This window comes from Petromyzon marinus, chromosome 9 (genome assembly GCF_048934315.1).
Source record: "Petromyzon marinus isolate PM22_M1 ecotype Great Lakes invasive population chromosome 9, UKy_Petmar_22M1.pri1.0, whole genome shotgun sequence".
Taxonomy (NCBI): domain Eukaryota; kingdom Metazoa; phylum Chordata; class Hyperoartia; order Petromyzontiformes; family Petromyzontidae; genus Petromyzon; species Petromyzon marinus.
Genome location: NC_133675.1, coordinates 7,914,433 through 7,925,411, shown reverse-complemented (window position 1 = coordinate 7,925,411; position 10,979 = coordinate 7,914,433). Strand labels below are relative to the sequence as shown.

General features: G+C 45.7%; 1 protein-coding gene across 1 annotated transcript; it reads right to left on the bottom strand.

Annotated features, from left to right (window-relative positions):
* Window positions 1-4,580: 4,580 nt before the first annotated feature.
* On the bottom strand, window positions 4,581-6,616 carry SNRPG (small nuclear ribonucleoprotein polypeptide G). The gene is made up of 4 exons (XM_032950653.2): window positions 6,452-6,616; window positions 6,069-6,091; window positions 5,741-5,865; window positions 4,581-4,798 (listed from the first exon to the last, which is right to left on the bottom strand). Exons 1-4 carry the CDS (start codon window positions 6,481-6,483, stop codon window positions 4,748-4,750), a joined length of 231 nt encoding a protein of 76 aa, XP_032806544.1. The 5' UTR covers window positions 6,484-6,616; the 3' UTR covers window positions 4,581-4,747.
* Between the last annotated feature and the right edge of the window lie 4,363 nt (window positions 6,617-10,979).

Here is a 10,979-nt window from a genome sequence, read left to right as displayed (position 1 = left end):
TTGTTGTTTCTCTTCAACGTGACTTTACCGAAAAAACTAAGAATATGAATTACTGCAGTCACGAAAGCTTTAAATCAAAATTTGGTTGAAGCTTGTTGTTAAACGCAGTTCTGAGCAAAAGGTTTCAACCATCGATCACAAACTATTAGGCTCTGATAGTATGCCTAGTTTGTGTTTTTGAGACTGAAAAGTTATTTGACTCGGTGGAAATCGTTGCAGTCGTCCAATCTCTCAAAAAACACAAGGCCTAAAAAAATATAACAAAAATATTATTCCAAATTTGTAACAGCTGCACCAAGATTGCATCAATTACAAAAATAGATATTAATCGGCAAGTTTGATAAGAAATCACACAATCCCGTTATTCAGCAATACTGTTGTGAAAACTGGAGTAGAGAAATAGGCATATGAATATAAAACTATCAATCGCAATTAACTGCAGGAAAGGGACAGCCTATTATTGGGCTCAATATACATTAACCTTATGGCGAGACCCCGGGGTCCCGAATAAACGGAAGTCAAAATCGTAATTAACAGAACACCCGCAAAGATACAGGTGCAGCTCTTTCGTCACTCACGTCCACTGGTGGTGGACAGGGCTCCACTAGAGGGAGCTCAAGAGAGCCCATCTAAAAAGTGTTTTCCACACTGGCGAGGCATCGTTGAAGAGGTAGGAGTAAACTAAATTCGAAGCTTTCGCGACGGCAAGAATTACTCTTTGGTTCTTTCGGTAAAGTCACGAATAGAACCAAAGAGTATCGTAATTAATACAATTATTTTTGGCGACTCCGTCTCACAGTGCACATAAACGCCGCGACCCACCTGGCACGGATCATTCTGTTGTCATTGTCGTCGTCCAAGTAGCAGCAGCAGCGAGGACGAATACGCACAAGAGCTGAACAAGCGAATGCACTCCATGCTCGGGTTTGGGAAGGATCATAAGTCTTATTCAAAGCTGCTCAAACTGCCTACACGATTTAAGTTTTTTTTTTTAATTTGTCATAACGGTATGTATAATACAGTGAAACTACTCTATCTTCATGATTATTATTTGTGACCTACCAAATGTCTGCAGCCAGGATCAATCGATGACAATCTCATTACCTGCAGATATTTAACAGACGAGATGCGTTGCACCGTTAATTCCTCCTGTTTGATAATACTTCTCTTGTCCGTATGCATCTGTGCAAATAGGTTTTCTTTTGCGTTTAAGCCATAGCCCCACATACCGCTCATATCAATGCAGATAAGAGGAACGGCGACCCACTACTCTGTAGAGTAACATTGGTAAAAACCCTTGTTACAATATGAACAGCGCATTAAAAACGCGTACTATTTTAAGTAGTTTACAAAGTGTGTCCACAAATCCAGAGAAACACGATGATTGACAGAGGGGTGTAAATCATTTTTTTCGATAGTGTATTTAAATAGCTACTGCAGGCAAGTAGTTTTCAGTTTTAAAGCCGCAGTTTAACAGGACAACACTTGCCACCGTCCTTCAAACCCATTGGTGAAAAAGAGCAACGTCTTTTTACATTGTACTTTTTACTTTGTTAACATTATGTTCATGCGAGAGCCAGGGGGCTCTCCGGGGTCCTGCCATGAGGGGAAACAATCATGCAAACGTTTGGAAAACAAATACATCCATTGTAGGGACAAGTGAAAAACACATTAGTATGCATACCTAGGATAGATAACGTGTATTGGGAATAATAAAATCAAGATGTAGATGGATAGGAGTGCTTTTGGAAATGTTTGATTAAATAATTAAAAGCAGCATATAGATGTTCCTAAATATATAATCCAACGCATATTACCTGCTAGGACAAGTATCTGAAACATCTATCTTCTTATATATATAAAAATGTCAAAAATTGTTTGTGTGTGGGTTTGTGTGTTCGCGCGCTTGCGAAGGATTTGGCTCAACGGTGAGGTTTATGTAAAATAAAAATAGCCAGGTACCACGCCGTAAGCCCCGCCGTCAGCAAGTGCTATTCCTTTTTCACATCCGTCAACTTTAAATGAGTTTAATTAGCGATTTAGTGCGCTATTTATGATGCGTGCACGCCCATACCAACTCACGCACCTTTGGTGGGGGCGACGGCCCATACCAAGTCGCACGCCTTCGGTGGGAATGAGGGGGGAATTTTTCTTTCGCGTTAAAAATGCGATAAAAATACACTAAACGCTGACGTTAATTCCTCATTGTGATGTCCCCCCCCCCACCCCGATGCGTGCAGTTACTACTATACAGTCGGTAGATGCCACCACTATAGGCCGTAGTTATTACTGCAGAGCGGCCGGGGAGATCGTGGCTGGGGGGTAGCAGTCCAGCCCCAGCCTGCCAAGGTGCCACCTCGGCCGGCTGGACAATCTAGGTGAGGCCGGAGGCTCTGCACGGGACTAGGCCTCACCACGCCACTCTTGTCAGGTGAGTACTTTGTGCGATAGAGTTAGCATGTACTACTGTAGTGATAGCAGGTACCACCAGTCGGTATGCACTGCTGTTAGTTTTTTAATAGTTTTGAAATATTCTTTGGCCTGGGCAACACCGGGTATATAAGCTAGTAGATAATATAAATAAAAAGCCAAGTACACAAAGCATGGAGAGGTGCAAGCTTGGATTTACTGGTGGAAAACATGCATTAGAGATCGTAAACATTCAGCTTCATACAGTGAGGGAAAAAAGTATTTGATCCCCTGCTGATTTTGTACGTTTGCCCACTGACAAAGAAATGATCAGTCTATAATTTTAATGGTAGGTTTATTTGAACAGTGAGAGACAGAATAACAACACAATCCAGAAAAAGCATGTCAAAATTGTTATGAATTGATTTGCATTTTAATGAGGGAAATAAGTATTTGACCCCTCTGCAAAACATGACTTAGTACTTGGTGGCAAAACCCTTTTTGGCAATCACAGAGGTCAGACGTTTCTTGTAGTTGGCCACCAGGTTTGCACACATCTCAGGAAAGATTTTGTCCCACTCCTCTTTGCAGATCTTCTCCAAGTCATTAAGGTTTCGAGGCTGACGTTTGGCAACTCGAACCTTCAGCTCCCTCTACAGATTTTCTATGGGATTAAGGTCTGGAGACTGGCTAGGCCACTCCAGGACCTTAATGTGCTTCTTGAGCCACTCCTTTGTTGCCTTGGCCGTGTGTTTTGAGTCATTGTCATGCTGGAATACCCATCCACGACCCATTTTCAATCCCCTGGCTGAGGGAAGGAGATTCTCACCCAAGATTTGACGGTACATGGCCCCGTCCATCGTCCCTTTGATGCGGTGAAGTTGTCCTGTCCCCTTAGCAGAAAAACACCCCCAAAGCATGTTTCCACCTCCATGTTTGACGGTGGGGATGGTGTTTTTGGGGTCATAGGCAGCATTCCTCCTCCTCCAAACACGGCGAGTTGAGTTGATGCCAAAGAGCTCCATTTTGGTCTCATCTGACCACAACACTTTCACCCAGTTGTCCTCTGAATCATTCAGATGTTCATTGGCAAACTTCAGACGGGCATGTATGTGCTTTCTTGAGCAGGGGGACCTTGCGGGCGCTGCAGGATTTCAGTCTTTCACGGCGTAGTGTTACCAATTGTTTTCTTGGTGACTATGGTCCCAGCTGCCTTGAGATCATTGACAAGATCCTCCCGTGTAGTTCTGGGCTGATTCCTCACCGTTCTCATGATCATTGCAACTCCACGAGGTGAGATCTTGCATGGAGCCCCAGGCCGAGGGAGATTGACAGTTCATTTGTGTTTCTTCCATTTGCGAATAATCGCACCAACTGTCGTCACCGTCTCACCAAGCTGCTTGGCAATAGTCTTGTAGCCCATTCCATCCTTGTATAGGTCTACAGTATTGTCCCTGACATCCTTGGAGAGCTCTTTGGTCTTGGCCATGGTGGAGAGTTTGGAATCTGATCGACTCTTTGGACAGGTGTCTTTATACAGGTAACAAGCTGAGATTAGCACTCCCTTTAAGAGTGTGCTCCTAATCTCAGCTCATTACCTGTATAAAAGACACCTGAAAGCCAGAAATCTTTCTGATTGAGAGGGGGTCAAATACTTATTTCCCTCATTAAAATGCAAATCAATTTATAACATTTTTGACATGCGTTTTTCTGGATTTTTTTGTTCTGTCTCTCACTGTTCAAATGAACCTACAATTAAAATTAGAGACTGATCATTTCTTTGTCAGTGGGCAAACGTACAAAATCAGCAGGGGATTAAATACTTTTATCCCTCACTATATATCGTGGTGGGCTTGGGGCAGGACACATTGTTGTAACGCATGATGGATGCAGGTCAAGAAACAACAGTGACAAAGGAGGGTACACACCTGAATGTCCACACTGATAATTATCATTGAGCAATGAAATAATCTCATGTGCAGTAGATGGACTTTTACGCTAAACCATGAGATAGTGACGGTTTGTGAATGTTTTTATCTACACGTGGATAGACCATGGCTGAAGAATGTTTTTTGGCATTCTAAACCAATAAAAATACAAGATGGCACAATGTGATGCGAATAACCAAAAGGTCGCAATATACTCTAATAAACCCACAAAACGGTTGAATGCACAACGTAAAAATTACAACTTTATTGTATAAACAAGGGAACATTTATGTTACGTACAAACAATCCTTGCTGCATCTAAACAATTGCATCAATGTATTATTTTCCAAGAATATTATGAAACTGTCTATGAACGCTTGACATCATAAACATGAAGAGCTTATGGACAGCTATACTCGCTCCAGGGCCTCCAACATGATGATACTGTTTCCTCTAATCACCTGTTGAAAAAAACAAAAACAGAGCTCAATTAATGTCAGAAAGTGATTTTTCTGTAACCAAACATTACTTTTTTATTCCCAATTGTGTAAGGTATATTAAGTGGCAAAACAATGTAAATTCCTTTTAAAACTGACCAAGACAAAACACAGATGCTTTATATAAAACACAGCTGTACCATGGTACTTTAAAATGTACACTGCGTCAATGCCAAATGTCGCCATAGGACATTTTATTTATAGCAATACAACTTCACTCTAAGCTATAGAAACAAACGCAAACAATCTAAAGTATTAAAAAGTATTACTCAAATTAAAAACGTACTGATATTCTGGCTTATCTGGGCACTATCCGATTAAATATTGTACCCCAAAAGTCTATGTATAATTTGCACGGAGACTAGAATCCCACTCCTCCATAATTACTGCCTTACTCTCCCTCTGATAGAATAGGTTGCCACGCTTCAGAATATTTTTTTTCTTTACATAGTCGGTGCGTTCTATGTAGCAATGGTCAAATCAAGAAGCCATCCTGTTCTTTTGCAGTGACCCTTCCGAAACACCCTACCACCGTGAAGTTTGACAAAATAAAAGTTGCAAGTGAACAAGCACCGAGCAATGGGCGCCACTGTGGCAAAATGTTAACTACCTCTCCTGGTACACAGTTCATGGGATTGATCCCGACCCTGACGCCTATATACTTGGTGTTTGCATGTTCTCCCCATGGTCGCGTGGATTTTTCTCTGGGTCCTCCAGTTTTCCCTTACACATTTATAACGATGAGTTGAGTAGTTGGCTATGTGTGGCCAAGTCACCTCCGAAAAAGTCCTATATAGCTCAGTGGGCCTTACCTGGTAAAATAAAATAGTATAGTTTAGATTGATAAAGGCTGATTATGCTGATTTAAATTACATGAAAGCACGACGCCAGTGGCTGCTCACTCACCACCATGCCAACATCGTTCTGCACGCCGCCCTGACACAGCTCAAAGCACTCGTCCATCACCAGGTTCATGAAAGGATCGAAGCCGCGAAGGATGCCCGTTACCGTCCGCGACCCGTTCAACTTCACTGCAAGGCAACAATCAAAGTGAATCAGGCTATACATTTGCAAAATTTCTGTAAAAATAATGTAATCACTAGAGTCGACAAAGCTCTAGGGTATAAAGAAACACATTAAGAGCACTTAAGCGCCATAGTGTTCGGTCAAAAAATCTTAATTATTATACGCTTAGCATTTTTCATGCCCGGCAAAAACGTCGACAATTACTTACGGCTCAGCTTCTTGTCCATGAACCTAACGCCAAGAAACACACACAAGGCCGCGCGCACGTTAGGGACAAAGATACACATGGGGCCGTTCATTCATCCACGCACGAAGCCAGCAGGCCGGCGAGACTAATAACAAAGTCGTGCTCGGCGCATACATGGAAGCAATTTATATCCGTAGTCCATTCTTGCGAAAACTAAACACGGTAATCAACAGCAAAGCACCGCACGCGCTGCTGAAAATGTAATGGCGAGTGACAGGCCGCAACCAGCGCCTCGCCTAAGCCCACGCAGGCCGCCGCGCTCATTCCCGCGCTCAACTTCCACAAACTCGCCGCCAGCGTTGACCGCGCGTTGGCTTCCGTGGGGCCGCGTGACCGCCGCTTACTTCTTGAGCTCGGGGGGATGTGCCTTGCTCATGGTGGACGCGGTCTTTCACTCGATTGGAGCCGCGAAATGAAAGTCGCGAAGCGTCTGAGGGGCCCGGTGTCGGGAGGCGAGAGGAGGCCGCGGAGTGTGGCCGACACTGCGTGACGCACTTCCGCTCGAGATCACGTGACGTGCACAGCACCGCCCACCCCCAAGCCCCGCCCCTTGTGCCCCCCCCCCCCCCCCCACGAACACAATAACGTAGTATATTTAAATGCACGCACGGTCGGTGTAATAATAGTGTACAAGTTTCACAAAAATGGGACGCATTAAATACACAAATAAGAAAACATGTTCATTCGCATGTGATACTGTAATAAACGGTATAGTAAATGAAAACAAAATAAGGTAACAGAGAAATAAATCTAGTTTTATTTTCACTTACCTCGAGTCCTGATGATGACTCTGTGTGTGTACAATTGTGGGGACAATTGCACACACACACTAACGATCTCCCCGTATAGCGTTAACAGGCAAGTGCTGTTCAGAACACTTATCAAGGCCGACACGGCACACAAAGTGGGTGGGTGGCCACCACCACACCTTTGACTCCCCAGTGGCGATGTTTGTACATCGCGCCAGGTACTCAATTGCGGTTGAGTCGACCTAGGGGAGGCCCACGACTGGATCAGATAATCATTACTGGTGTTGGATATGAGCAGGAATCGAACTTAGGTCGCCGGGTTTGTAGCACAGTAAGCCAACTACTGCTCCCTACAACAACAACCGCCATTCGCCACTAAGTGGCCTGAAATATGGCTCTAGATTTTGGTGTTTATTGTTAAAAATTCGGTCACAGTCCCTATGATCACTGTTACATTGCATTTATGGCTTTTATTTTGGTGATTTCGAAAACGTTTTTTTGGGTTTTTGGCCATGTTTTTGTTTATTGTAGTACGGAGTTAGACTGATGGCCTTAAGCTTAGTTGTCTTGTTGTTGTTGTTTGACTTGCATCCCACTGGGATTTTTGCACACAGCGTTGGTGTACGGTGCTATTTCAGGAATATTTTGATTGTTTTTTTCCTGGATTTTCTTTTTGCACAGTCACATAATCACTTTAAGATGTTTTCTTGTTCATTTTTTTTGTTTGTTGAGGTTGCACCCGATTCAAGAGCCGAATGGCTCACAGGGCTATACCAAATAAATAAACTATGACGTCAACACGACGCTTGTGCTAGGCGATGTGCACCTTGAGGCCACGTGAAGTGTCGAACGCCCGCTGGCAGGTCACGGGGCAGACCCAAGTGCCACGGGTCGACTAAGATGACTGAGATGACTGGCTGATGCACCACCTGTGCCCGCCACTGTCCCAATCTGCTGTGCTTTAGCCACCCGGCGCTCCGCTCGTTGTGAGCGTCGCTCTTCCGCCCTCCGTTGTTGTTGGAGGGCAACTGCCTCCAACTGCCCAGTAGCGTCCTTCACGAGCCTCCTCCACAGAGGCCGATCTTGACACCGCTGGTACCAGTCATCGGCAAGTCCACTCAGCTCCACGTCCTCCTGTACCACGTCACTCCATCTCTTCTCTAGCCCGTGCTGCGCCCGTTTAGCCCCCTCGATCCGGCCGAAGAAAAGCTGTTTCGGCATGCGGTGACTGGGAATGCGGGCTACATGACCCAGCCAACGCAGCCTTGCCTGCCGGAGGAGCTCACCGATGGGACTTTGTCCAGATCTTTCAAGGATTTGTGAGCTCCTCACACAATCCAGTCTGGTTAGATCCAGGATGGATCGTAGGCAAGCCAGCCAAAATGTTTCTAACCGGCGAAGATGTTCCATTAGGGGGGTCCACGTTTCGCAAGCGTAGAGAAGGGAATGACCGTGGCCGAGAAGACCTGAAGCTTCGTGCGGAGCGACAGACCAGGTAGCTTCCACAGAGCATTATGCAACTGATGAAAAGATAATGCCGCTCGACTGATTCGGAGTGAGACCTCTACTGTCAAACCAGAGCCGGTCATGAGCACACTGCCCAGGTATGGGAAACTCTCCACTCTCTCCACAACTGCCCCATCACCAATTGGGAGTTGTGGGGGTGGAGTGTCCGTTGGTACAAAATACCAAGGCAGGTGCTTAGTTTTTGTGGGGCTGATGGCAAGGCCCCACCTCTTAGTGGCACACTCCAGGTTCAGCAGCAGCGCCTTCAACTCCTTATAGTGAGCGGCAATTACTAGATCATCGGCATACATAACGTGGTTGACCAATAGGGAGCCATGCCTGGACCACACCCAGGCAATAATCAGCCTCCTATTGTATCTGTACCAGATGCAAATTCCTCTGCTACAGCCATCAAAGACTTCACGAGCTACGTGGTCAAAAAATATGTTAAATAATGTGGGAGCGAGAGTACATCCCTGTCGCACCCCAAGGTGAAGAGGGAATGGCTCCGACTCCCGGCCACGTAATTTTACCCAGGCCCGCTCACCATCATGAAGGTCCTTAATGATCGTGAGCAGAGGGCCAGGGACTCCGAAAGCACGAAGAATAACCCAGAGCCCAGGCCTACTGATGGTAGCATAGGCCTTGACCAGGTCAATAAAGCAGAGATGTAGGTCTTGTTGGAATTCCCTATACCTCTGCTGTAGCAGACAGACAGAAAATATGGCATCTGTGCAGGACCGCCCTTTACTGAAACCGCATTGGGGCTCCGCAAGCCTCTCCTCAGCGTGCCTAGCTAGGCGATGTTGAATAATCCTTGCCAGGACCTTTCCCGGCACACTGAGGAGTGAGATGCCCTTGTAGTTGTTACAGTCTGTGCGGTCCCCCTTCTTAAAGAGGGGGACCACCAGGGCATCCTTTCAATCCTACGGAACCCATCCAGTGGTCCAGACTGTTGTTATGATGTCATGTAGGGCAGTCTGTGCATAAACGCTACCCTCCCTCAGCATTTCGCTTGGGAGACCATCTCTGCCCGGTGCCTTTCCTGGTCTCAGACTCTGGATCGCCTTTAGTACTTCCTCAACAGATGGCACCTCAGCCAGCCACTCACAGGGGGTGACTTCTTCCAATATTTGAGACACCGCAGCCTCAGCACGGTCATCCCCATTTTGTCCCACGATGTTTTCCATGCCGAGGGATTTCCCCTCCCCCAGGACTTCACAGAAATGCTCAGCAAATCTGAAAACCTGTTCATGGGGGTCGGAGATTGGATCATCGTTTTTTCCCCTAATGATGGTAATAAGTGTAGCGCTGCAGGTTACTGTTTTCATGGAGTTAAATAGCGATGTGATCACGGGCCATTGAGGCAGATTCCATCTCCTCAGCAACCCGCGACCACCACCCATCCTTGCAGCGCCTCATGGCTCTCCGAAGCTGTCGCTTTTTTTCAGCCAGCCTGAACACCTCCTCTGCCAACCATAGTCTCTGAAGAAGTCTGGATCGTGTACCCAAAGCAACCATTGCAGCTGCATGAGCCACAGTCCTAAACCTCACCCATTTCCCCTCGACATTTGAATGGAGTGTGGGACGATGCTAACCACAGCCGCAAGCGATTACATTCTCACTTGCAACTTTCATCAGCTAGCTGAGACCAGGCCACCTTGGGTTTGAATGGGATCCTGGGTGTACACCCACCATCGGAGTGGAAGAATAGCAGGCGCATCTTACAGATGACAAGTCGATGGTCAGTGGGCAGATCAGCTCCACGGTAGGTCCTGATGTCAAGGACATGGGCCCTCATCCGCTGTTCCGTCACTACGTTGTCCAGCAGATATTCTTGCTTGGATCCGGCATGTATCCATGATGTTGTATTGATGTGCCAATGCCGGAACAGCGTGTTGGTAATTACAAGCCCATGGGCTGCACAAAAATCTAGCAGCCTCCTGCCGTTGTTAGAGCTGTTCTGGCCCATGCCTTCCAATCACTCCAGACCAGGTGCCAGCATCATTGGGCCTCCCCCCACGGCACTGCCCACCACACCGTTGCCATCCGGCACCACGAGAAGGTAGGGGGGTGTTTTTGCCGGCTCCCCACACACACTTTCACCACACACTCTCCTAGCAGGCTGCTGTGACTCAACACATCTTGTTGAGGAACGCTCCGCTTAACAGTAGTTCCGCGGTTCTTTTCAAAAGTGCGAGTTCGCAAGTCGATGTAAAAAAAAAATCTGTGCGGATATTCGTAAGTCGAGGAATATCTGTATATGTAGCATGTGAATATTAAACAGCAATGTGGCTCCTGTCAGGGGTATTTAGAAGTTGCATCACTGGTTCAGGGCAACCAAGGTGTCTTCTGAACATGATACAATTTTTGGTCACGAAGTAAATGTAAGAGAGTCAATCTCTGAACTTGCATTGTACAATGTATGAATGTATTACTGCATATTAATAAACACATTATATAGTTATTTGATTTTCTAAAGTTTTATAAAAAAAATTCTAAATGAGCTACATTTTCATGTTGATTTTCATAATCAAGAGCCAACACTGCTACATGCTAGGAAATGGCAAACACAGGTCTTTCTTTAAATGTATAATAGTAACAAGAAAATGTTAAA

Coding starts and splice junctions, on each gene's coding strand:
- SNRPG (XM_032950653.2), bottom strand. CDS start 6,483: ATGAGCAAGGCACATCCCCCCGAGCTCAAGAA. Junction 6,092..6,451: donor CATCCCCCCGAGCTCAAGAA/GTAAGCGGCGGT, acceptor TCTTGGCGTTAG/GTTCATGGACAAGAAGCTGA. Junction 4,799..5,740: donor AGAACGATGTTGGCATGGTG/GTGAGTGAGCAG, acceptor TTTTTTCAACAG/GTGATTAGAGGAAACAGTAT.